The 27552-nt window shown below is 36.9% G+C and overlaps 1 protein-coding gene across 3 annotated transcripts; it reads left to right on the top strand.

Moving 5' to 3' along the window:
- Window positions 1–286: 286 nt before the first annotated feature.
- On the top strand, window positions 287–26993 carry LOC140157158 (solute carrier family 23 member 2-like). Of its 3 annotated transcripts, none has more exons than XM_072180248.1 (13): window positions 287–397; window positions 9551–9744; window positions 12315–12472; window positions 14500–14591; window positions 15341–15402; window positions 15958–16139; window positions 17454–17574; window positions 17933–18089; window positions 20264–20517; window positions 21404–21533; window positions 22648–22791; window positions 23166–23261; window positions 24863–26993. In XM_072180248.1, the coding sequence occupies exons 2-13, from the start codon at window positions 9583–9585 to the stop codon at window positions 25093–25095; spliced, it is 1791 nt and encodes a 596-aa protein (XP_072036349.1). In that variant the 5' UTR covers window positions 287–397; window positions 9551–9582; the 3' UTR covers window positions 25096–26993. The 3 variants fall into 3 exon arrangements, with proteins under 3 accessions (XP_072036349.1, XP_072036347.1, XP_072036348.1); XM_072180246.1 differs by lacking the exon at window positions 287–397 and adding an exon at window positions 3167–3278 and having other exon boundaries at window positions 24863–26992; XM_072180247.1 differs by lacking the exon at window positions 287–397 and adding an exon at window positions 6980–7021.
- Window positions 26994–27552: the final 559 nt, after the last annotated feature.

Below are 27552 nucleotides of genomic sequence, written 5' to 3'. Positions count from 1 at the left end.
AAGCCAGAAATGAGGAGAAAACGGGCTGACATCCGGAGACTGATTGGATATCGAGTCTTGTGTGCCACAACTGCTCAGCCAATCATCAATAAACAAAAACTATATCATTGAGTAGTTTCATAACAAAACGGGTCACATTGACCCAGCTGTGGGTATAATCCAATAAAACGTCAAAATGATATTATATACGTAATTATAATTTAACATTAATGTGCAGAATTGAAGCATACAGGACATGCGTAGTGACACGTGTCCCGTTCTTATGGCTATCAAAGTGAGAGCAATGGAAATCATCAAAAACGAATTTTCAATTCGCAAAGGACTGTATTTAGCCGGTCGTGAAGGTGATGTCTGTGAGTACTACAATACTAATGCACAAGACTACGAAGAGGTTCTGGTAGGTTATCATTTTAGATTAAAATTAGATTACAATTTTAGTTAAAACCTCCAGGAGTCTACGAATCTGTTATCAGGTCAAATATCAAAAGATCGCGACCTGATGATACAGCCACTCACTCGCTGATGAAAGATGGAGTACCATCTAAAAATTCCGAGGTAAGAATTATTTCCTTGTGTTTATTGTGAACGTCGAAACATCGTCACTATGACGTTATATCAACGTCCGAAAATAACGTCACAACACGCATATTAACGTAATTACAACGTCAGTAGATAACGTTGTATCGGGGTCAGACCATAACATTTATACGGCGTCATAAATTTGCGTACTAACGACGTCCTTAGATGACGTTTTATCTGGATCAGTTCATGACTTTTAACCCTCGTTTTAACCACGTGCTTTATGCGTCAAGACAACGCGATAATGACATTATGTTAACATCCGGCAATAATGTTGTTCAATCCCAAAAAGGAAGAGCGTATAAAAATTCAAAGTTTAGAACTTCAGGAATAGAAGTCGTTACTCTGAGTTTCACGCCTAAGGCTGCGATCACATAGAAGTATACGGTATACGGTATTCGCTATACGAAATACGCTCATTCGATCAGGCTGAGTTCATATAGGAGTATACTATATATATATATCGAGTATAGGACTAGGTCAGTTTACCAATTTTCTTTGTCTAATTAAATGCTTGTAACTTTACTTCTTGAGGTCACATTGCATTCAACGAGGTGTCATAATATGGTTTAGTTTTAAAATTAGGACGGCATATGCTGCACTAAAATCGAACACGCACGATTCCCATTATACTATACTATACTATACGCAGGTATACGGCCTAATCGAATAGTGCCCTCTTATGTGACCCGGTACTATGAAATTATCTTGCTCGATTTAAGCTATACGCGTGCACCTGCAAAACGTGCACCGTATACCCGAATAGTATACTTCTATGTGATCGTAGCCTTATGTGACCCGGTACTATGAAATTGCCTTGCTCGATTTAAGCTATACGCGTGCACCTGCAAAACGTGCACCGTATACCCGAATAGTATTCTTCTATGTGATCGCAGCCTAAAGGCGATCGTCAGACGACACGATGGAAAAATTTTGGCTGGACCATCTCCTTGGAATGGGATAATTTACATTCCATGGTGTCAACAGCCAAACTATTCCATGTCGTTTCAGATATGTATTTTTGTAACGTTTTCTGAACGTATTATTCAAACGTTGTCACCAGGTCTGGTCAAACATTGCATCAACGTCGAAACAACGTCATTACAACGTCGTAATGACGTTATATCAACGTACAAAAATCAACGTCGAAAATAACGTTGTCACAACACGAATACGAGTTCACAGATTTACGTGTTTACAACGTAAATGACAACCTAAGTCCATCGTTAGCGAACGTCGTGAAAACGTAGTGTGTTAGCTGGGAAGGGGATATCAAAATGATAGGCAGGAAGTGTCAACGAGTCAATAAGGGAACTTCCTATGTGGAGAACAACAGAGGTTAATTTTATGGTTAGAGGACCTTATGAATAACCTATTCCATTCAGAAGGAATGCCCATTCCTTTGTTCCTATTGCAATTGTCTGGAGTAGAATTGATATGCCAAGCTTCCATGAACTTCCTTTCAGATCACTTAGTGTACATGTCCAAATTAGGTCCAATCTTGAGAGCTCCTGGTGGAGTTCAGGATAAAAGCCCCTGGCGAGGGCTCCAGGAGTCGTCCGGATGTTTGTGTGCATATACAGAATATTGTCATAGTGCAGTTATGTCCACGGCAAATTCACCGTGACCTTTCCAGACATAAACCCGCTTTGTGAAGATTAAACCGAGATATACAGTACTAAACCATTATAGTAATCGATTGTCCAATGCAAATTTATTACCACGTAATAATATTAATCCAATGAGCGATCGAATTGTCCGCTACGGTCGACTAATCCAATCGATAATGACGCTATTGACATGTACGGGCGGAGCTCCACTGACCGAGTTTTGGGGTATTTGCTGTCATTTACTCATCAAGGCGGTCCCCCGTTATTATAAGGACTATGCTAATGATTTAAAGATTGACTTGTAGAGAATAAACCATACTTGATTGACAGAAAGTACTAAATTTGTACCTATTACGATTTCGTGACACCTCTCTTCCAAATGCAACCAGGACAGGGCAGTCCGGTGAAGCAAAATGTGCATTGGAATAACACGGGAGTTTTGATAGATGGTAGGATTTCTTTCTCATATGGTCCCCCGTTATTAAAGCTTGTACCGGGTTGAAAATTCAGATATGTTGAAAAGAATAAGTAATTGAAACATAGAGCAAATGCTAAAATCATAGCTTTTATACTTTTTGATTTATGATGCTAACTAGTTCATCTCCTATATCTACAACACAGCGCTGCCAGTAGGGGTCAATTGTATCATCAACCTGAACAAGAAGCCGCTAATATTAATCTGTTGTAGTAAGATATGTGATTGTAGGCCTACACACAATATATTATAGTAAATATACCGTATAGGTCGAATAATAATAATAATAATAATAATAATAATAATAATAATAATAATAATAATAATAATAATAATAATAATAATAATAATGATAATAGTAACAAATAAGTTCAGATCCAAGGTCAAAGTCAAACTGTTGATCTGTGCCATTTGTGAACCGGCATTAAATTGTGTCAAGTGAACAAGGAGCACTGAAACATAACTTTTTTACTTTGTTCATGTGTGTGGTATTCTTTGGAGCGGAAAGTCTAATCGCATGTTGCTATACGTATTCCATGTATATATATATATGTATATGTGCATGACATTGGCAGCCATTCAAGGAAAAAACATTTCTGTGTGTCGTAAAGCCGGTAAGAATTTCATGAATTTATCTTTTATCTCCAAAATTAGTAATAAGGATATTCTTAGCAAATATGAGGACAACATTTAAATAGACTAAGGCCAAAATGGGTTAGAAACAGTGATTCATTACACCTACAACACGCCAATCAGATGTATCGGTATCAATACGGTTAAATACCAGTAATTATGTATTACACGGGTTTCAATGGGAAAATGGCTAATTTCGGGTTGAATGCCACCAATATCAGGTGAAACTATATGATTTAGATGCCAAATGATCAAAAACTCAACATAGGTTGACCTGTGACTTTTCTTGTTTTAACGCACTGAACCGTAAACACCTTAAAATTGCAGTGCGCCCTCGAAGCTGAAAGTTCCAATATGGTAGGGCGAATATTTACTAAAACATTTTGGTACTATTACAACAAAAATGTCATATAATGAGAGAAAATGTACCATTTTGAAGCATCAAACACTAAAAAGTACTTTTTTGGCTATATAACTTGATCAATTTCAGTGATTTTAATGCAGTCTTTTCAGATGCCATGCAAACAAATAGTTACTCGTCGTATTTCCATATACCGCCCAGGCCTATTAGTGGTATGTAATCATACACCTTTGCATAGAAGTTATTATCTGATGCGCGAGAGGTGTGAGAAAATTTCTCATTTAATGCTAAAATGGTCCAATAAATAGGGTTAATTCAGGTCAAAAAAACACACCAACTATAAATCGCAAATGTTTGTTAAGTTTATCTCTGCATTTCGAGGCAGAGAATAAACTTCCCTCGCCCCTGCAACAGGTATAAATTGCCAGTGAAGTAGATCAGGTTATATAATGCAGACAAAACGCTAGTGAGCATAGCCTTCGTTATGCATTAAAGGGGGTACTACACCCCTCGATAAAGTTATGTCTATTTTTGCATTTTTCTCAGCTAAACTAAAAACACACTGGTAAAATAAGTTATGTACATTATAGGGGCAAGGAATCCAATTACTACACTTGAATTTCAGTGTCCCACGACAAGCGGTTTGTTATTTATGATAAGAAAAAAGGTACCGCTAGGATGTACCTCATTTCCTGTCATATATACTGAACCACTTGTCTTGAGTCACTGAAATTCCAGTGTAGTAATTGGATTCCTTGCCCCAATAATATACATAACTTTTGTTACCAGTGTGTTATTATTTTTGAGAAAAATGCAAAAATAGTCACAAATTTACCACAGGGTGTAGTACTCCCTTAAATGAGGCTCATGGATAAGTAGCTGGTGTGCAATGCTCGTGCGTTTTATGCCAAGTTTGGCTTTATGAGTAAATATATCATAAAATATTGAGAAATAATATAAGCGACAAATATAGAAAATTAACAGCCTAGTGGATAAAAAAAAGTACGAATTATGGTCATTTTCTAACAACAAATAATGGTGATGAACTGTGATGTTAAACGAGGCCGGGTATTTCTCTCTTTGTTTTCAAAAAGTGCGTGTCTTACCCAAATATGAATGAGTGATATATTGTACATGTAGTAACCTTGGTTATAAATATGGTAATAATCGGCGACTGTGTCTGTATTTTACCGCAATTGTTCTTGCTGCAAGTTTTTTTTTATTTTTACCTTACGACTAAACACTTGTTTACAATGTACATGTATAAATGTATTAAATGTTACTACAATAAGCATGCTGACCAAGTGGCATGCTGCGTTGAACCTATCGAACAATAGGCCTTCATAATGCATCAGTGAAGTATGGGTTCGAACCCAAGCTAGGACCGTGGGTTTCAGCTACATTTTTCCGACCCTTTATTTTTGTTCTGTGTGTATGGATTTTTCCCCGCATCACTAATATCGTATGCAGTAGTGATTATTATGAACATTTCATGTACTAAATGAAGGTTAAACATAATTATTGAAGAATTCAAAGCCAAAATTTGTCTATAGACCACTTGGTATGTGACGTCAATGCCCGGCAGTATGCGCGCGCATTATGGCATTTTCCATTGTTCTTTGCCCCCATGTGTCCCCATTTTGTTTTTATTTTGTTTACTTCTCAGCAATCATTTGATTGTTGAAAGCAGTAGCGGCGGAAGTTTTAAAAGGGGTCGGGGACGAGATTACGGTTTTACTGGGACTTCATTTTGCGCACGCGAAGCGCGTGAAAAATTACAATATCAGAATATTTAAGCTCCAACTGAAAGTGTGTTTTGCTATTTTATGGGCTAGTGCACGCAAGCGAGCAAGAGTTTGCAGTTATCCTATTTGGGCCATTCGGGAAATGTATATACAAACCTATAATTTTCCCACATTCCCCCGGGATAGGGTAGTGGTGGTGGGGTAGTGGGGGGGGGGAGTAGCCTACACTCCAGATTTTGAATGCTTGACTTGTACAAACTCTTTGTAAGAAAACGTACAAAATTACATGTGTTTGACCTATTTGCCCTCAAATTGCACAAAGTATTAAGATTATTGCCAGTTAAAACTACCTAAGCATTTACCTGTGTTGCATTCGTCAAAATAATATAATATTTTCTAAATTCCCAAAAATTAGTATTGTATTTTTCTGGAATTAAGAGAAGGTACTTACTGAACAAAATTATGTACTCATTCCCACAATACCACATACGCGACCTTGACCGTTTCAATTAAAGGCCCATTCAGTGATTTGCTCATCCGGACGATTGTAAAAATCATAAAAATTTAGATTTTGGTACCCTTTGTCATTTCATAGATGTACTAACATAGCCTACCATAGTAGTTCAGCCAAAAGCCGTCACAGTGTATTTAAGACAAACAAAATAAGATATTTTCACGAATCTTTAATTCATAACTGACAGTATATCAATTAGCTACATGTACTTAACCAATACTCTCTTAACTTGCCCGATTGAATATTCAATCAAAAAGATTGAATTTTCAATCTCGCCATCCCGAATTAGGGACAAATCGTTTTCTGTTGTCTATTCAGTCGGGTGATTTGAATTTTCAATTTTTTTTAATCAAAAGGAGTGTTTCTCAATCTTTTACAATCTTTTAGTGATTAGAGTTAGGGGCAAATCTTTTTCCATTGAATTTTCAGTAGAAAGGATTGATTTTCATTGTTTTTCAATATTTTGCCGTCCCAAATTAGGTCCTTTCCAGTTGAAAAAAAGATTGAAAATGTTCACTCTAAAACATTTTGAAATCTCATTCCAAACATATGCAACACATGTCATTTGGAGAAACATTTGATTAGATAGTGAAATCAGTCTACAAAGAGAGTTAGAGTGAAAAACAATTATTTCAATCTATATAGATTGATTCCTATTATCAATCGTTTAAAGATTGACATATTTCAATCGACCAATTTTAGAGAGTGTTGCTGTTTTCCTCTCTTTTTTGCCATATTTTTTTTTTTTTAAAATACCTAATGACAATATTATTTTAATAACTTATCTTTCACTTCCAGGCAATTTATAAATAATTTTAATCTTTTTGCACTTTTGCTGGGATCCGCACTGAAAGGGCCTTTAAATAGTGTTAACGAAGCATGACAAAGTAAGACAAAGCCTATATCAAGTGTGAAATTAAGTTCAAGTTGAATTAATCCAAGAATTTTAATAATATGCTAAATACAATACTATTTACAACCGAACGGTCAGTGAATTAGTTTTCTGTATAACAAGTCATCAATAGTGTGTGGTGTAATTACATGCAATAGAAGAAGCAAATGGTAAAAACACTAAAGGAATATACACAGTACTCAAGTTTGGTGGTAAGTTGTCTCAACTATAACAGATGAAATGTGACGTGTAATGTCAAAAGGAGACACTTTTGGGCAGGTTATCAATTTTGAGGTTTTACAGATCTTTTGCTCCACAACGCCGTTTTCCCCAATGAAATCGGACATTCCTAAGCGAAGATATTGAGTCTGTAAGTTATGGTATTATACAATTGGAAATTGAGATATCGGCCATTAAAAATATTATTGACAATGTTGAGAGTAGGAATTACCTTGAAAAATGTCTCAAAAATACAAGATGCCAGTTATATTCCGGTCTGAAACTATCAGACAATATTTTTAACATTAATAATATCACAAATTCGCAACAAACCCAAATTGTGAAAAAATCACCACCGGGCAGATCTTTGGCTATTTCTCCATGTATGATTCTGCCCAAAAGTGTCTCCTTTTGACATGACACGTCACAAATAAATATGAATTGGGATTGTAGGCATCTTGTGGGGGGAGGGGGTTATTCTGATCTCTGTAAGTCTTGTCCACCTACCTATGCTGTAATCGAATTACTAGCTGTCTTGCAGGCGGCACTGCCGACTTGATTGTCATCATGGTTTGGAGAAGTAACCAGAGAAAATTGCTGATCCCAATTTTTATTACGCATTTAATTGCACCAGACAATAAACGGGAAAAAAGAGACGATGTTTGGAATTGTAGAAAGTTTATTACAAACCAAATAAACAAACCTTCCAACCATCTCGATGTTCCAACACTAGACTACAAACTATACTACACATAACGAAACAACATCAACCACAAGAACAATAACAAACTCATGAAAGGAAGGGCGGGCGGGCCAAAATTACCGGGACTTAACCCACCGTGTGGAAGCAGGCAAGTGATAAAGATGACGACGCTTAAGCGGTGTTATTTAATAAAGCGCATGCGCACGTACGTACCAGACAGACTAATAGGCCTACCAGGATGGACCCATGGGCTATTAAAAACGCCATCAATACAAGTATTGATGACTGCCTTTAATTGCACCAGACAATAAACGGGAAAAAAGAGACGATGTTTGGAATTGTAGAAAGTTTATTACAAACCAAATAAACAAACCTTCCAAAAACCCCAAACATCGAAGATATATATACCAATATAATAAATGCATATGCCAAATGTTTGAAAGCCAAGCAGAGCATATTCCGAGGAAAAGTAACCAAACGCCGGAGATCAAAACACACAGCAACAGACCAAAAGCTTTAAAAAGGTACTAAAAACCGGAGGAAGCGCTTGGCGAGAAAAACAAAACAAAACAAAACAAACATGTGGCGTGAATATGTCAATATAAACCTATAAAGTCATTTGGCGAGACAAACATATGTGCATAAATATGCAAATATTATACAATAAAGTCCTAGCATGAATATCCAATATAAAATCCAATATAAAACCATACTGTCAATTGGCGATTTGACAAACATGTGGCATGAATATGCAAATGTAACACTATAAAGTCCTGGCATGCATATCCAATATAAAACATAAAGTCATTTGGTAATTAAAAACGGAACACTGTTTAGTTCAGCTGCTGGTATTCGCCGACGGAAGGGAGGTTGCAAACCGCTTTGCCATTGAAAGGCGTGACGCGATCGGAAGTTCTATATAACTTAAATATGCATCATATTTCCAATCGCCTAGGATCTTAACAACGTCAGAAGAAAGTCCACATTGAAGAGCCCAGCTGGCACTTCCCCGGCGGAAACTGTGTGTAGCAAAGTGTGTGGGACATACTCCACAGGTTAACAAGAGAACTCGTAGGCAACGCATAAACAGGCAAATGAAATTGATAAGTGCGGTGACAGGGCACAAAGGATGGCCAGACATAGCCATCAATGGAACATATAAAATCCGTTCTTGGCATTGAATGGTCTTTGACCAGTGCACTTTAACAGTTATACCCCACTTGTGGCAAAACAAATCACCTCTTGTCAAGTGCTTATGGCCTTTGTTAGAGTCAGGTAAGACGTTTGATTTGCGGAACAAGCCAAAGAACATAAGCACACAGCGTGACTCACAATTGAAAGATCTAAGTGTCTGCGAATTTTCAAGTATATCTTGGCATCAGCCAAGACACTGCAGGTGATTGCAGTGAAAGCTGGCGCATGCCCATATTGTTCCAAATATAAGCTTGTGCAAGCTTTTAGATACCTGCGCAAGCAACTGCAAGCATGTGAGTCATCATGCGGAGAGTCATCATGCAGGGTGCAAGCACGCTCATCGCAAGCATGCAACAAGGCAACTGTGAGCTTATACTGCAAGCATGTTTATTTAGTAGCATAAAATAAAAGCTAGCGCAAGCTTGCATAATTGTTTGCACAACTTTGTATATGCAAGCATGAGCATCTGCTTTGCAGTTAAGCAAGCTTGCAATAATATTTGCCATTTTATAAGCATGATAAGGGATAGCTTTACGAGCTCGAATTTGCCACTGTGATAACACATCACCTACATACAAAGTTGATACGGTCCTGTACCAATAATGTTATATTATTCATTTTCTAGATATTCTGAATTTAACTAGATAACGAGTAACGATGGCTACGCAGGTAGACAATTCGATACAAATTGTTGATATGAATGAGGAGGTTCAACGTGCAAATGTTGACGAGAGGCAAAATATGGAGAAAAAGAAGATCGTGATTTTTGAAGTGGATGAGCGGCCACCTTGGTACCTGGCCATTGTCCTTGGTTTTCAGGTAGGTATAAAAGTTTAAGGAACTTCTACTTTAGGCTTTCAGTCACGGTGTAGGGTTGATCGATTTACATTATTCGTATTTACATGTTCGTCTGAATATGAAATAAGGTCAGCTATAGGGTTAGGGCTAGTGTTAGGCGTTGCTAAGGGTTAGGGTTAAGGCTGGAGTCGACATAGCGACATTCAACATAGCACATAACTGACTGTACAGCTAAAAACCTGAACAATAATTTACAGAAAACCACACTATTTTAAGAACAAATAGTGCTAAATTTTAAACAAACGCGTTTTCCACCACCCCCATTTAAAATATTTAATTTATTTCATGTACAATAGGGCACACACATAAATAAAATCGTAAATAATTATCATAGTAAGCTATCATCATACATGTTCAGTAAAATGACTAAATCCTCACTGTCTAAAATGCAACAGGTAAAATGCAACATAAAGATGTATCTGGAGCCCGGTCTGGAGTCGTTACATAAACTCAACCCAGAAAGTATCGAAACGATTATAGATGGTCAGGTATATCGGGAAGTGAAATATACAGCAAAAATGTATTTAATATCTATAAAGCACAGCTTTCTCCTGCGCATTTTGATACCTCTTTTGTTGCTCTACGATATCATTTGGTCGAGTTATCATGGTTACGGGCGCTTGAGTGATCTTCAAGTCGGATTTTGAAAGTTGCACTTAACTCCTATTCAAGAATCCAGGCAGTGATAGACAGTGATGGTGGGCACACCAAGTATGGAGATCCCGGAGGGGGTACTCACAATCATGTAAATGGGGTATGGGTATGTGCGGCGGTCAAGGGTCCCTTTTTCAGGCTCCTGGCAGTTCCTTAAGACCCACATATGGATCATGCTCCAGTTCTTTGAGCCTCGAATTCTGGCAATTGTATCTCTTTAGCCAAAATTTGGAAAACCCACCAAAAATATTGAAATTTCAGTTCATCAAGCCCCTATTTTCCCCAAAATCAGTTCATAGTTCCAAAAGTTCGGCGCTCCGCGCCGCACACCCCTACCTAAATTTCAGTTGAGTGCCCCCCCCCCCGGATTGAGATGTCAGCAGAAAGAGTTCATGAGATAAGTCAGAGATATCGGGGGTAGTGTTGAAGTTGGAAGTCGAAGAAGTATAATAAATTTAAGTTCATGGTTAAGTAAACAGAGCACATCGGTGTCCTTTGTCTTGATTTTGTGTGGGGATGGGAGCTGTACACACGACAAACGCATTTGGCTTGAATGTGAGGTAAGTGCAACTTTCAAAATCCGACTTGAAGCCACCTGAAGCTCTCCACGAGGATTTCTATGGACTATGTGGACCTAAAATAAAAGTATAGATAATAATATGTAATTTCCACACGTGAAGTACAAAACCAAACACGTACGTAGACGAATAATCATAATGTGGTAAAAGAAATGTTATGACATTAAAATAAAAGTGACGATTTTATGACATTAAAAAATTTATAATATTTTATGACATTAATAAAATTTTAGGACATTAAAAAAATTTTATGACATTACAAAAAAGTTAAATAAAATTTATTTTACGACATTATAGTTATTCTTCTACGTGTTTGTTTTCTACATTAAATTTCGATCCACAATAGAAATATCGACTATTTCTGCTGGATTATACTAGAAATGAAGTACTGGTTGGACATTTTGTCAGTCGCAAGTGAAGTCGTAAACTATAATATCACCGCCATAATGTAAACTCATGGAAAGCACATTTTCTAATAAACAATTATTTTACACAATCTCCCGACACATTCCAATTAATATTTAGCCCGTGAGGTTTATGCAGATCCCTTCCAGACCAGTCTTGGAATTTTGCGAAAAAATATTCCATACTAAATGTCAAGTCTGTAGAATAATACATCTTCATAGTACAAAGAGTTGGCCCCGAAAATAATCCTCTATTATAAAAGAGGCATTCATAACCTCATTAATAAACGCGATGCGTGCGATCCAATCATATTTTATTATTTGCGAAAACGCGAACGCAAATCGAGGTCATTAATATCTCACAATTGACCGCAAAATGCGTAATTGTTCCAATGTCGCACACAATTGACTTCTGCGTGCGCGGTATTGTGCGTCCAACAAACTGCGCGCGCGCTGGCTGCCGTATTTGGATTGCGCGCTACCATATTTGCACAGATTGTGATACGCACTTTTGTTATTGGTCGTTCTGCTTTAGCCTGATCGATTTTTGGCAAGGGAAGATGTAAAAATCATCTATTTTTATAAACTTTTGAGCAAAATTTTGTGTAATTTTGTAAGGTGAAGAGATTAAAGTGACGGTTATGAATGAGGTTAATAACTTTGCATCGGTAATATGTCGGGCATTGTGAAAAATCTAAACATTTTGCTTTGGACCTCGGAATATCCCTCGGGGCTACGCCCCTCGGGATATTCCTCGGTTCCAAAGGCAAAATGTTTAGATTTTTCACAATGCCCTCCAAATAACCGATGCGCAGTTATTAACCTCTAATTAGTCCAGGTTGCAAACAATGCGGCACACTTCTCATCATGTTGAAATCGTGTGGTTCTATTTCAGCATTTTTTGACGTTTATTGGTTCTGGTATCACTTTACCATTATTACTTGCTGGTCCGCTATGCATGGATCAAGACCAAGTGGCGGTTAGTCAACTCATTTCGACTGCATTTTTCATAGAAGGATTTATTACCCTGCTCCAAGTTACATTTGGCGTTAGGTGCGTATTGTAAATGCTATTCATGTAAGATAGCAATCCCGTCTCGGTGCACACGAACTGATTCTATAGTAGAGGCAGAATATGAAATCCCGTGGGACTAACAAGGCGGAGAAGTAAAGGTTAGGAACTCCCGCTAGAGGGCAGTTTCCAAAATGGCCTCCAAAATACCATAAAATACTATTGTAGAGACCTAGAATGGTATACTGATGGGATTTATCGACTGAACTTCGTACTTTTGAGTATACTGAATAATAATGTTATTTGGGCCCAACCTCGGGGACATGTGGGGAACTCTCGCTAGAGGGCGTTTTTTCAAAAGTTCGTTGACCTGTGAATCGGATATTATGTCACAGGTCGGAGATAAGCCAAACCTCTGAACTGAGGGATATTCTTGATCGCTGAACAATAGCCCATGCCAAGTTATCACGTAGCCCGCCTCTCTTGTTAAAAGTGAAGGCTCCTCCCGTTTGGCGTAAATAGCTTCCTTAACTCATATCTCAAATCATCTGCTTTCGCGATCTAATATTTTGACATCCTTATTGTCAAACGAATGATTGAAGTATTGCAAAGTCTCCGCTACCAGTGCTAGCTCTCCTACGCTGCTACATACGCTTTGCTAGAATTTGTTTTGTCTTCCCTATTTACAGGTCTTCGCATCCACTGTCCTTGCACTGAATTGCGTACACGATGTTGCTTTGTTTGTACTTTGGTTGATTGTCCTTGGGTGGACCAGCGCTTGCCACAAGGTGTTCATAGGTTCTTAGGACACTGGAGTTCCTTGTTCGCGAAAAATTCTCTGACAATCCAGATACTTAACGTTCCTACCGCGTTTAGATTCACCGGTCATCGTGTATCTCATGTGCGGTGGGCACCTTATCAGCTGATTTAGTTTGAGAGAGCGCCTTGTGAAATATCCAATCCGCAAAGGTTCAAGGCCTTCTGGAGCTATTCCCGTTCCTTAACCAAACTTTTGCCGCCTTAACATTCGTTGGCCTGATGATGCATCCGAGATAGGATATGAAATATTGCCACTCATAAAAATGTAAGTCCAATATCAGATTATAATCTCAAATTCATTATTGGTGAATACTTAAGGGGAGTTATTCAGCATCCTCAAAAGTGCAAAGTTCAGTCAATATGTCCCATCAGTATTACTATTCTAGGCCTCTAAAATCTAATGGTATTTTCAGGGCCATTTTTAAAAACGCCCTCTAGCGAAAGAGCCCCACATTTCCTTGAGGTTGGACCCAAATATTATTACTCAGCATCCTCAAAATTACAAAGTTCAGTCGATATATCCCATCAGTATAGTAGTCTCTACGATGCCATTTAATGGTATTTGGGCGGCAATTTTGAAAAGTGCCCTCTATCGGGAGTTCCCCACCTTTCCCAGAGGTTGGATCCAAAATTTCTTATTCAGCACCCTCGAAAGTACAAAAAACATCTTCAAACCTTCTCCGCCTCGTTAATCCTACTGGGTTCCATATACTGCCTCTACTACTAATATTGTTAGCCATTTGATACTCGTATTGTACATGGGTCTCTAAAAGTACCTTTTTGTCACTCAAACTGTGAATGGTAAAATGGTAAACTTAGGGCCCACTAGAACCGATTCAAACATAAGCCCTGTAAAAGTAAAATCAAATGTAAATGTTTCAGTATTTGGGAAACGGCCCTGTGGTTTATAATTTAATTATGATACATTATGGTTATGTGCTCATTTGTCGTACTTTCTCTACTGGTCCTTCTATGATTTACTTATGTTATCAAGGAGAGCACGTGACCTGGTGTTGACACACAAAACATACTATTCAGTTTAATTAACAAACCTAATTAATCTATGGTCTTGATTTTGCTAGACAGTGATGAGCGATAATTCAGCGCTTATAAGCTAAACAAACCACAGCCACTGACTAAGAATCAAAAGTTGTTTTAACCTATTGCTATAATAGTTAATCCGATTGTTACATCAGTACTAAGACGATTAGTGATCCGCATTAAGGATGATGTTGCTTTTTTGTTTTTAGATTGCCCGTTGTTCAAGGAGGAAGTTTCGCATTTCTAGTGCCAGCATTTGCCCTTCTGAATACATATGGTGAATGCCAAGTCTCTCTAACACGTGCGTAAATTTCCTGACAATGGTATATATATATAGAATAATTGTTCATTGTAGATTTAAGACTTCAAGACTAGTTCGAGTCAATTGAAGTCCTTAGCTAAGTTATTATATGAGTATCTATACTCAATTTATGTCCGAGGTTCCTGCTTCTTGTTCAGGTCTAGCACACGGTTGTTTGATGTGATCATTTATTAACTTTTCTAACAAAACATTACATAACTTTTGTTCTAGACATTTACAAACCCAACAGCTACCATACTAATATACACATATATTTTTTAGCTATTTCTAACTTAGATATTCAAATGTGTCAAATTTTTCACCTTTTTCTACCTGTTTGTGGTGATTGTTTATTCTATAAACTGTATATTTGTGTGCAAATTGAGGGCGCTATTTACATATATTTTTAATTTACTTTAGCCCAATAATATGAGTTATTCCTTCATTTCATTTCAAAAAGTAGTTTGCAAATTGCCTTGCTATATTATGTTACTCATTATTATGATGTTTTAATGACATTATACAAGTGTCTACCCCCTGTAACGATGCAAACCAGATTTAAGATAAATAGCGCCATCAGTGTTCAACTTTGTTTCAAAATACACACAAAACACGCACACTCCACTATCCCACCACATCTATGGAAATAACGAAACTGACGAATTAATACTTAAAATTTGAGAACAATCCTGTACAGGAAAACAAGACATCTAGCCTAGAGTGAAACCGTTATGAAATTTCAATTGCAGCAAATTCAACAAGAGAAGAAATGGATAATTATACAGATGTGTGGCAGACAAGGATGCGTAAGGTACTCGTGTAATAGTATTGTTTAGTGTGTCTCGTCTCAAGTTGAGAGTAACGCCATGTTGGATTTCGCAGACGCAGTGGTAGATTCGAATCTCGCGAGATAACGCGAAGAATGAAGATTTGTCCCACGCTGGGGACGCAACCGCGTAAACGCAACATGGTATTACTCTCACATTATGCTATTAGTAACTAGTAATATTACAACCATGATCCTATTATTGTCATCATCATCAGCAGCAGCATCATCAGCAGCAGCAGCAGCAGCAGCATCCTCATTTTCATCATCATCATCATCATCATCATCGTCGTCGTTATCTTCTGCATCATCAATATCGTCGCCCGTCATTATCATCATCGTCGTCGTCTTCATCGTCATGACTATCAACAACATCGTAGTTGTCGTGGTAATCATCATGATCGTCCTCTTCATCACTATTTTGATCATCACCATTATCGTCATCGTCAACGTCGTCATCAAAATTATCTAATCACCTATTCACCATGATCATTGCTATCATTTTCGTCATCATCATTATCACTCCTGTTTCGTTTACAGATTCAAGGTGCAATTATAGGGGCGTCTTTTCTACAGATTCTGATTGGCTTTACTGGTATTATTGGCTTCTTGTTAAAGTTTATCGGTCCAGTGACCGTTGCACCGGTAGTAGCTTTGGTTGGTATTGGTATAGTGGTTCCTGCAGCTTCAAGGGCTGGACAACATTGGGGTATCGCAGCATTGTAAGTGCCAAATGTCCCCAAAACTAGCAATGCACCCTAAAAGCCACCAAAAGGCAGACCTTTGTTGCAATTTATTATGTTTCGATGTTGTCAAAGAAAGAAATATATTCAGGATGTCATCACCTTCCAGGCCAAAATTGTTGTGTTAGGTTCCTGAACACTATAGCCTTAGGCCCTTCTGCTAATATTTGTGTTCACATTTTGAGTTACACTGGCGTAAACTTATACTAACATTGATTTTAAAAAATCCACAAATATTTTCCCTACTCCTACCGCGTGTCTACACCTAGCCTACTCCAAGCACTACGCCGACCAGTTCCACCAAGCATTCACTTGCGGTTGGCTTAAACATCAGCTACCGCTTCTTTTTCAACCACACCATATGTAATTTCTTAAGTTCCGACCAAAAAACTCAAACTTACACCGGGTGCCAGGCATTGGTGGAGAATCGTCGGACGTACGCCAGGCGGAATTTACGCTGACCATCGCTCACATTACAACTACTCCTGGCAGCGCCTACCGCTACTCTTAGCAAGTTCCGTCGGGCGTACGTCCGACGATGTGAACACAGCGTTGGGAATAATAACCCAGAACCATGAAAAGGGGTAAACCAAGCGTGACTGTAAACATTGCACAGAGGTTGTAATGTTCTATACGGCTTACGCTTAACGCCGATTCTTTCGTACGAACATTCGTACGTACATACTGGATGAGTTTGTACAAATTCACCCAACGATTCTGAGGACGGCGTTCAGAGTCTTCAGCATTTGGATACATGAGGGCGATTATACAATTTTATACTATCTATATAAAACAGCCTGCTTTTGATAAACAGGATTAACATGCCGCTCAAATTTAATTGTGTTTCAGTGCTTCCCGAATATTATGGTAGTAAACGCTTTATCGTTGGGAAACTTAGTCGCGTTTCACATATAAATAAAGTCAAAGTTTCACTTAGTTAATTTATTATAATAATTTCTTAACAAAATGGATCATATTAAGCACTTAGACTCTCCTTGGAATGGTTTCCTTGCCTGTCTTTAATGTAAAACGAAGAAATGTTTTGCATTTTCTGCGTTGTCCGCTCGTTCATTTCGTCCGAGCAGAATCTTCAATACTGGTTAAATAAGCAATCTCACAGTGGGTGGATTTTGAATAGTCAGACGAGCGTATGATCACGGCATGCCAGAATCTAAACCTCTCTTTTAATTCCAAACATGGTGGGCTAGTGAATCCGACAATAAATTTACATCCCATTCTCCTGATGTTATATGATCATATCAATTGTTTTATTAACCCTTTGTCTTTGTACAGGACGATAGTTTCGATTTTAATATTTTCTCAATTTTTGAGTAAAATTGAAATACCTCTCTTCGGATGGAAACGGGGAAAATGCAGCATTATAGGAAAGGCTTCGATCTTCAGGATGTTTCCGGTAACTATTGCAAGCAATTCAATACAATCTTCAGTTACCCGCACATCCACATCGATACGCACCCCACCTCACTCCATGTACCAAACGTACGCACACGCACATTCTCTCACTCTACCTCATTTGACAATATAAGTTTTTCGTGCGTGGACGCGATATCCAAACGTGAGACGTCATAATGTAAATGTTATGTGCCGTAATCAAATGCAGTGAACTTACGTCAGTTTAACTGAAAATTCTTATGAAAATAATGCTTAATGTTGCACCTAGCATGTTGTTGCGGTTTGAGCACATAAGGACTCAGGAGCTAATTATACACTTCCGTATTGAAGCATCTAAAATACATTTCTTCTTTTATCAGATTGTGTTGGGTGCACTACTGACGTGGTTAATTTCCTTAGTTTTCACCGCAAGTGGAGTTTTCCCAAAAAGTCCATCCACTTACGGTTACGCAGCGCGAACAGACCTGAAGTCGTATGCAATAGAAGAAGCCTCGTGGTTTTACATACCTTATCCAGGTAAGCTAAAAAAACTGCTTAGGCCTATACAGTAATCATAATTAATGTTACGCCCGATTTGTTACCGATTTTTTCGTATTTCTCCCGTGTTTTGGAGGGATTTAAAGCCATAATGCGTGATTTGCTCCACAGCAACGCCCTCAATTTTATTTTTTCAGATTTCTACGTTTTGCACCATTGATATACATAAATGCCCTGTGGAAGACTACGCCTGAAGAGCTTTAATTATAGTAAAATTTAACATTTATGATAAAAGTGGAGATCTCCGGTTTTATTCTGAATCGAATTTTCAATTATTTTTCTTCATATTTTTCAAAAATCAACTTGCATATTTTGACCCAAAATTTTACCCAGTCTCACAGAAGAAAAAAACCTTTTTTGGTCAGATTTTCCCCAGTCTCACGGAAAGACTCTCTTTTAGGGCCTTCTCACCGAAAAACCCCATTTTTTGGTGTCTAGGTTCTCACCGAAAGACCCCTAGTTTCGAACTGCTGTCCGCATATCCCCGTCACTTCCAAAGTCGAGTGAACCCTCCGGGACTCAAACATATATTTATGTTGTTCTTTACTTCCTGTAAGGAACTTCCTGATTGTGATCAATAGCTATCAATCATCAATGTAGTCTTTTGTCAATCAAACAGACACCTACTCAGTTCTGCTTTTAACTTTTTTCAGTCAAAACTTGCATATTTTGACCCAAAATTTTACCCAGTCTCACAGAAGAAAAAAACCTTTTTTGGTCAGATTTTCCCCAGTCTCACGGAAAGACTCTCTTTTTTAGGGCCTTCTCACCGAAAAACCCCATTTTTTGGTGTCTAGGTTCTCACCGAAAGACCCTTAGTTTCGAACTGCTGTCCGCATATCCCCGTCACTTCCAAAGTCGAGTGAACCCTCCGGGACTCAAACATATATTTATGTTTTTCTTTACTTCCTGTAAGGAACTTCCTGATTGTGATCAATAGCTATCAATCATCAATGTAGTCTTTTGTCAATCAAACAGACACCTACTCAGTTCTGCTTTTAACATTTTTCAGTCAAAATGAAGTCAGAGACACATCTGACGAAAGGTCGACCACTCACACAGAGACTGGCTACACCGGTACTGTGATAACCTACAACGTACTGGTAGAAATACTACAACCATGGACTATAGAAATAATGAATTCCCGGTGAAAAATCCTATAGACTTATTTACAATATAGAAATAAACTTTCTGAGTATTCCAATAAAATCATACAATGAACAACTTCGTAGAACAGACAAATGCTGCTCCTGCAAAACCATAAATAGAAAAATAAGGGGTTAAGCCACCAGAATTGCAACAGAATCCATTTAATCACCATTCATTTCAAAAAAGCTTATCAAATGACATATCAAAAGTCCCAAAAATTCCAAGTAGTAGAACAGTGCCTAATTTGCATAAATCCAGAATGGCCGCTTATGGAGGGAGTGGAATTTCAAAGTTGGTCAAATTCTGTTTAAAACCATATCAATGTACTGCTCTCATCATAAGGAAGAAAAAGTAGAGTTTGACATGTCTCCGAGACAAAAAGGTCGTCAAAGGTCAAATTTTGGGGTCCACGGGTGTCCACAATTGAAAAATGCTCCAAGTTTTGTTACATAGGTAACATCACAGAATATGTCAAGGTTAACAGGGCTCAATGGATTTTGGCCATGTTACCAAGGTAACAAACCACCTTTTTTTTTGCAAGTGGAGCAATTTGAGACCATTTTTATCAAAATCAGAGAATTTGTCAATGTTTGTCCCCTGTGGAATCCAAATTTTGACATTTGACCTTTTCCCCTATAACTCAAGAACTGTACATCGGAGATGTCATTATTATACTTTTGACGAGAGGAATACATTGATATGCTTTTTAACAAGATTTTACCAACTCTGAAATTGTATCCCCTGGATAAGCGGTCATATTTGATTTATGCAAATGAGGCATTGTTCCACTACTTGGATTTTCGGGGACTTTCGATATGTTTTTGTGTGAGCTATTCGTAGATGGATGCATATGAAATGGATTCTGTTGCAATTATTGGTGGGTGATTTCATAATTTGACAAGCCTGCTAATTTCAAGACACTAAGTATTCTTTTTCTAATGTTATTATTTTATGGATGATTCATCTTTCTTTATTTTTACTCTTCATTTTTTTGTAATCAATAGGACAATGGGGATTGCCCATTATAACTCTTGCTGGAGTGCTTGGTATGTTCTCAGCTGTAATAGCCTCGGTCATTGAATCATTAGGAGATTATTATGCTACCGCAAGGATGGCGGGCGCACCCCCTCCACCGGCGCACGCTGTAAACCGTGGAATAGGAGTAGAGGGGATCGGTTGTGTACTGGCTGGATTATGGGGCACAGCTAATGGAACAACTACATTTTCCCAAAATGCTGGTTTAGTTGGTCTAACTAGGGTGAGATTAACACTATAGACGAATCCAATTTCACGCATTCCTCAATGGCAGCCATAGCTGCGACGGGGACCCAGCTATCTCACCTAAAATGTGAAATGACGCGGCCTTGAAGGGTATTTTAAACTGCATTCTATCACCCGTGTTACACGTAGACAAAAGAATGATGACAGTTTACAACACAAAATAATCTAACATCGAATTTTAAGCGGGTTTAATCCACCCAATTGGGCACTCACAACACCTGTTTGGTGCATGCGGGGACGTACCCGATATTGGTCGACCAAATCCTGACCATGACTTGGCTCGTTGGATTCGTCTATATCTTATTATAAAGGTTGTCATAAAACAAACTTTACCAAACTTTTTACATTGCTGTCGTATCTTTGAATAACTCTTTCATGTGGTAGCTGAAAGTTTTAAGTGGTAAATCAGTCTGTCGGGACACGGTTTTAAAGGAGAATGTAAGTGACGAAAACATGTTCTTTTAAATGTTATAAACATAATTATTGAACACATATCCACTGGTTTTACTGAAAACGGAACAGTATTTACCGTAAAATCAAATAAAACGTGTCTGTTCCAACCCCGTGATATTTAGGCCTAGATTGTATTTCATACATTTCAGTGTGAAGGTATCCTATCGGCACGTTCGACACTAGCGCGTGACTTTATAAATACCAAATGGTGGGAAACGGCACATTTTATTTGATGTCGCAGTAAATATCATTCCGTTTTCGGTAAAACAAGTGTATTCTATATGTGTGTTCAATAATAACGTTTGTAACAGATTAAAGCATTTGTTTTCATCAGTAATATTCTCCTTTAAAAGTATAGACATTTATAAATGTTGTGTAGATTAATCACCATTTCTTTACATCTTTTGTAGGTTGGAAGCCGAGTTGTCGTACAAATTTGTGCATTATTCATGATAGTCGTAGGCATGCTCGGGAAGGTCACTGCACTTTTTTCCAGTATTCCAGTTCCGATTGTTGGAGGAATACTTTGTATCTTATTTGGTAAGAAAACACCACAGATCTATTATGTATTGTATTAAGTTTATGTGTAAGTAATGTGTTTGTGAATTTGCAAGCAAAAAGAATATATTTGAAATTTCGTTTGTGTTTTAATACCTCGGCGTCTCAATCATTATGTATTGTTGGTTCCCAGCACTTGCTATAACCATGCACAAAGATTTCGGAAATAAAAACCAGCGAGACCCACCGACAATTCATTTCTTATGTTGTTTTTTGGTTAGGCGTGTGTCACTGATACAAAAGTGCTTAAATAAATAGATAAATAAATAAATAAATAAATAAATAAATAAATAAATACATAAATAAATAAATAAATAAATAAATAAATAAATAAATAAATAAATAAATATAAATAAATAAATAAATAAATAAATAAATAAATAAATAAATAGTATGCCTGATGATTCCATCATGGATGAAACTGCCAGTTGCATAAAATTTAATTTTTGCATTATTTTTTGTTTATACTTACGCTCTCCTTACGGATCGAGCACTTTGTTTACTGGCAAGTCAGCCTTATCTACTTCGTAAATAAATAAATAAATAAATAAATAAATAAATAAATAAATAAATAAGAAAATCATTATTGTAAAAGATTCGCAGATAAGTTGCATATCCAGTAGATAATCCAGGCAACCTCGGCAACAGAATAACTAGAATTGACCTCTGCAGCCACCTGTACAATATTCAACGAAGAAATTGCTCTTCTAAAATATCAATGGTTTAATCTCATGTTCTTAACATTCAGTGGAATCTGAACCAAATTGAATATAGACCGTAGTTGAAAATTATAATCTGAACGAAAGCATTTAATCATAGTCGGTAAAATTGTTATGAAACCATGCCATTCATCTGTATCACTGATATAAAATTTGGTATAAAAACTTTAAATAAAAAATCTCAGTTTTTATGTTACATCTTTTTAGAGACCCTGTATATAAGATATGGATTTTTTTTAAGCATAATTTTTAATTTTCAAAGAAAACAATGTCTAATAGCTTTATATAGAGTTAACTTGTAAAATGTGACCCTGCCAAATTAAAGTTATCCTCTTTTACAGTAACTCTGCTATGTATATTATTATCACTGATTTTAGGCACTGTGTTGGCTGTGGGACTATCTAATCTCCAATATGTAGATTTGAATTCGCCTCGTAACCTGCTTATTATTGGGTTCTCATTGATTATGGGTATGCTTATCCCAAATTGGGTTGGAAGTAATCGAGACTTGGTTCAAACAGGTAAGAAACCACAACAACAACAATAATAACAATAACAATAACAACAATAACAAAAACAATAACAATAAAAACAACAACAATAACAATAGCAACAATACAATAACAACAACAATAGCAACAATACAATAACAACAACAATAACAATAACAACAACAACAACGATAATAACAATAATAACAATAATAATAACAATAACAACAATAATAACAATAACAACAACAATAACATAACAATAAGAACAACAATAACAAGAACAATAACAATAACAACAATAATAATAACAATAAAATCCCAACTATGATGCCCTTGCCACATCGTCTTATCATTTCGTGCTTTATCCACAAAACATAATTTTCAATGTTTTTTACCCATAGGAATCCTTGAATTAGATCAAGTCATTGTTGTTCTGCTCACTACTGGAATGTTTATTGGTGGTCTTTTGGCATTCTTCCTGGATAACATAATACCTGGTAAGGCAGGGCTGTTGTAGTTTTAAATTCCGTGAAGGATATTAAAAACGTGGATTTGTCAATTCTGAAAATGAAATATTTTATAGATTATACTTCATTCTAATATTTTCCTTTATATTGGTAAAGCGCCCACGTAAGACGCCAAATGGGTTGGGCTAATCCTGGGACTAGTATTGGCTGAATCAAAAGTTGTTCTTAAAGGATGACTCCGGCAATCACAACATTATGCCTTATAATTATGTTAGAAAAACAATTATCAAGCACGAATCACATGGTTTTATTTAAAACAAATTCATATTGACCATAGAAACGAATAAAAACAGCCGGTTCTCAACACGCGATATTCAAAATTCCCGCGCCGAAATTGTTTAAGTGCAATGAGGTCATGGTTACTTGTGCTCAATTGTTGTCAGCCTTCATTGTATTACTAGGACGTCTTTGCACTGGGCAATTTCGGCGCCCGGGAATTTTGAATAGCGCGTGTTGAGAGACGGCTGTATTAATTCGTTTTTATGGTCAATATGAATTTGTTTTAAATAAAAACACGTAATTTGTGCTTGATAATTAATTTTCTATCATATAAGGTATTATGTTGTGATTGCCGGAGACATCCTTTAAAATCAAAATAATGGTTCTTTTCATATTTGGCAAAATATGGTCCAAATTTGGTCCAAGGGCATCATCGGTGAAGGAATCAAATAACAGGCGTAATTACAGTATATACCTGAGGGGAGCTTGAACTAGTGGTGTTTAAACTGACATATGAAAACAAATAAAGTTGACACAAAAAAGGAATGGTATGGATTCTATAAAGGAGATCCAAAGACTTGATATAAGGGGTGGCATTTCCGTCCCATGTGCATAATGTTTCTCTGGAGGGGGTAATGCCCAAAACTTTGGTTTTGATATATTATTGGCCTTCACTCAAGAACCACAAGATTCTTGGACTGATTGCCCATAATGTATAATATAGGGTCCACAACTTATATAAGTTTCCCCCTAAATTCTTTTTAAAATAAATCGAAAAATATTTGACGAAATGTACAGTGTAAAACGATAGAAGTAGCCTTACTTGATTACACATATGGACCAAATTATAGCATCTCACGTCATTGCGTTCATTCACAATGGTTCATTATGTAAAAAAGAGACCGTTTTAAACAGTGAAAAGGTGGCATCTGAGTCCGTAGGAGTCGGTTCTCAAACAATACAGTAGGCCAAGCCTGTTCATGTGTTTGTTAAAGAAAACCTGACTGATATGGACTCAGGTGCAACTTTTAAAACGGCCTCTTTTCTTACATAATTAACCATTGTGACTGAACGCAATGATGTTTGACGCTATAAATCGGTCCACAGGGGTAAAACAAATAGGGCTATACATATGTTTACATTTCTATATTTCGTAAAATATTTTTCGACTTATTTCAAAAAGTATTAGGGGGAACTTATCAAGTTGTGGACTGTATATTAAGAAGTATGCTACATTTTTCTAGTTAAATGGTTACTATAGCTCGTACTATCCCACTTGTCTTCAGGTTAATGGTAAATATCGTAATCAAAGGGAAACTACCCATATTACATTGTGTTTAACATTATTTTAGGAACTATCGAAGAACGAGGCTTAGTTGCATTTTCACAACAATACAAAGAGGACGATGATGGAATAAACTCCTTGGATGTGTATGATCTTCCCTTTGGTATGACAGTTCTTCGACAGTGGAAATGGACTCAGTACATCCCATTTAGTCCGACGTACGCAAGGAAGAGAATAATAGTTGGCAAAAAGGATGGGTATAACGTGGACAATGTAGAGACGAATGAAAACGGGGTTTAACAACCTCTTGATATTTGGTACTGTGTCATACACTCGAGTACCTTTGTGTGTCATCGGGCACTTGGTTTATTAATGGTCTGTATGCTAGCCATAACCTTCAACATAAAAAGTCCCCCAGGATTTGAGATATATACTCAAAATATCAAGACCTATCTAGAGAACCACTGAACCAATACTAGGCTTGTTTGTACTCATTTTAATACATTTTTCATGCTGATTCCAAATATGGAATTAAAAAGTTACAATTCTGACATTTTTGAAAAAAAGTTTAATTGTCGTCTGCAGTCGACACCAGCGTGGAGATAATTAAATTTGTCACTATCTTTAACATTTCCTCTCTAATGACAGGCGACATGAGGAATAAAAAAACATTAATGGAATTTAGTTTGATAATAAAATTAACACAAAAATTCAACTAACCTTATTTTTTTAATGTGTGACACACATCTTCATCAGAATAAGTCCTAAGATATTGTGTGGTATTTGCCTTCTTGTTGATCATTGAAAGGCCATCCAAATCAAGAAGAAATGGTCAAAACTAAATCGCGATCAGAGACTAGAATTACCAACCTTATACGGCCCCCTTATTGGACCAAAAGTCGTCAATGGTCAACAAAAGGTCAAATAAATCACAACATCATAGGTCTTCTTTTGATGAAGATGGGTGTCACGCCAAATAACACAACGGAAATTCAAAGTTAGTTGCATTTCTGTGCTGAAAGTCAGTTTGAACTTTTAGAAACAAACAAATAAAGCACAGCTTAGGGATATTTAATATAGGCCTATGGAAACAATCTGAAAATTAGAGGTATTTAAAATAATTTCAATGCGAAAATTTGTTTTAAAAATCATTACAATATGGTACAAAAAAACTCCAGATTTGTATAAACAGGTAACGGTAAACCAATCATACATGTATAAGGCACACTCCCTATAGGCATAAGCGGTCAGAAACCCAGTTCTTGTTTTGGTCTTTCTTAGAAGCCCGCATAAAATCCAAGACCCTCATCGCTTTCTGTAGATTGTTTCTAAACGTATAGTATATGTGCTTTCATCAAGGTATTTTAGAATATGTAAATATAATACATGTACAAATATGCAAATATATGTATTTTTTTCACAACCTTCTAGTTAACTATTGTTGACATAATTATGGTAAGTGGTGTCCTTTTTTCTGGTTAGAATGAATGTAAATGGTAGTTGCATGAATTATTTAAATAAACAAAATACGGAGTCTGATAGGAACGTTTGCGCGGTATTTTTGTCGGACCTATGAGCACTTCAGAGACACCAAATTGAAGTTGAAGGAGGAATTGGAATACGAGGAATGTCCTTGAGATATCAAATAATTTGGATTTTTTTTAATTTGCGATATAGGCTAATACAGATTTTATGGCAAATCATTAAAAATTTATCTTTTTGATATTGAACGGTGCCTAAGTCGTTATTACATGTTTCTCATTTGCAATTTTGATTTTCTGAGTAATAAACCCATAATTAATCAAATTTCCAGCCGCATTCTTCATTAACTTGTGGAATTCATATCTTTTGATGTATATCATTAGTGGTGACGTCAGCAAGTCTTTTGGATCTTGGATGATCTTCAAGGACGCTCATTCCATCCTTGAACTGTAAGGACCATTTCGATGCTGTTGAATATCAAGGACTTCATCACCACTTACATCAACTGTACATTGGTAAATTTCATTTTGAGTTTTCCCCACCGTCAGGAGAAATTTCCACAAAACTTGTGTTCACTTTTATTAGTACATGTAAATTCTAATTCAAGGAGGTAGACCTCCTCTGCAGAGTTTCCTGCCCACATACAGATATTTTGCAGTATTGTTTTAAAGGAACAAGCTTTTAAATGAGGCCAAATTCGTAGTATGCCTTATTCTACGAACATTTTGACCGCCCCTCATATAATTTCTTACAAACAAAATGGATCATATTAATAGTTAGACTTTTCTTCGTGGTATATGTTCAGTGTCCTTGAGTGTCTTTAATATATTGTAAAACGGACATATTTTGTGCATTTTCTACGTTGTCCGCACGTTCAAATCCGTACGTGCAGAATCTTCAATACCGCTCCGTTACCATGGTCACAGGAAAGTGATTTTGAATAGATTGACGAGCGTACGATCACAGCGTTTGGATAGCTATTATAGTAGCAGTAACAGCCGTGGCCCTTGTGAATGCTACGTGTACCAGTGAGCTCCAATTTGAAATGGGCTACGTAATAGATATGCCTCAAGGCTGAGTAAAAATGAGTGCTTCTAAGCAATTTTGGCAATTCGAAGCGGAATGCGACCAATTTCGACTGAATAAAAAAAGGGACGTGCAAGCAACTTTTTGAATAATACAACTAATACACTAAATAATTTCAGTTTTAGATGATCACAATTTGACCTTTGCAAAAGGATAGGGAGAAGACGAGTAAAGGGCAAGTGATATTGG

The sequence above is a fragment of the Amphiura filiformis genome, chromosome 7, assembly GCF_039555335.1.
Source record: "Amphiura filiformis chromosome 7, Afil_fr2py, whole genome shotgun sequence".
Lineage (NCBI taxonomy): Eukaryota > Metazoa > Echinodermata > Ophiuroidea > Amphilepidida > Amphiuridae > Amphiura > Amphiura filiformis.
Note: the sequence above shows the minus strand (reverse complement) of the source record. Positions and strands in the feature narration are given on the sequence as shown.

What these genes read in the sequence shown, in the direction of transcription:
- LOC140157158 (XM_072180248.1), top strand. Translation starts at nt 9,583, where the DNA reads ATGGCTACGCAGGTAGACAATTCGATACAAATTGTTGATATGAATGAG. An exon ending in ATGCCAAGTCTCTCTAACAC is followed by an intron (nt 14,592 to 15,340) that starts GTGCGTAAATTT and finishes TTTCAATTGCAG; the next exon opens with CAAATTCAACAAGAGAAGAA. An exon ending in CCTGGATAACATAATACCTG is followed by an intron (nt 23,262 to 24,862) that starts GTAAGGCAGGGC and finishes ACATTATTTTAG; the next exon opens with GAACTATCGAAGAACGAGGC.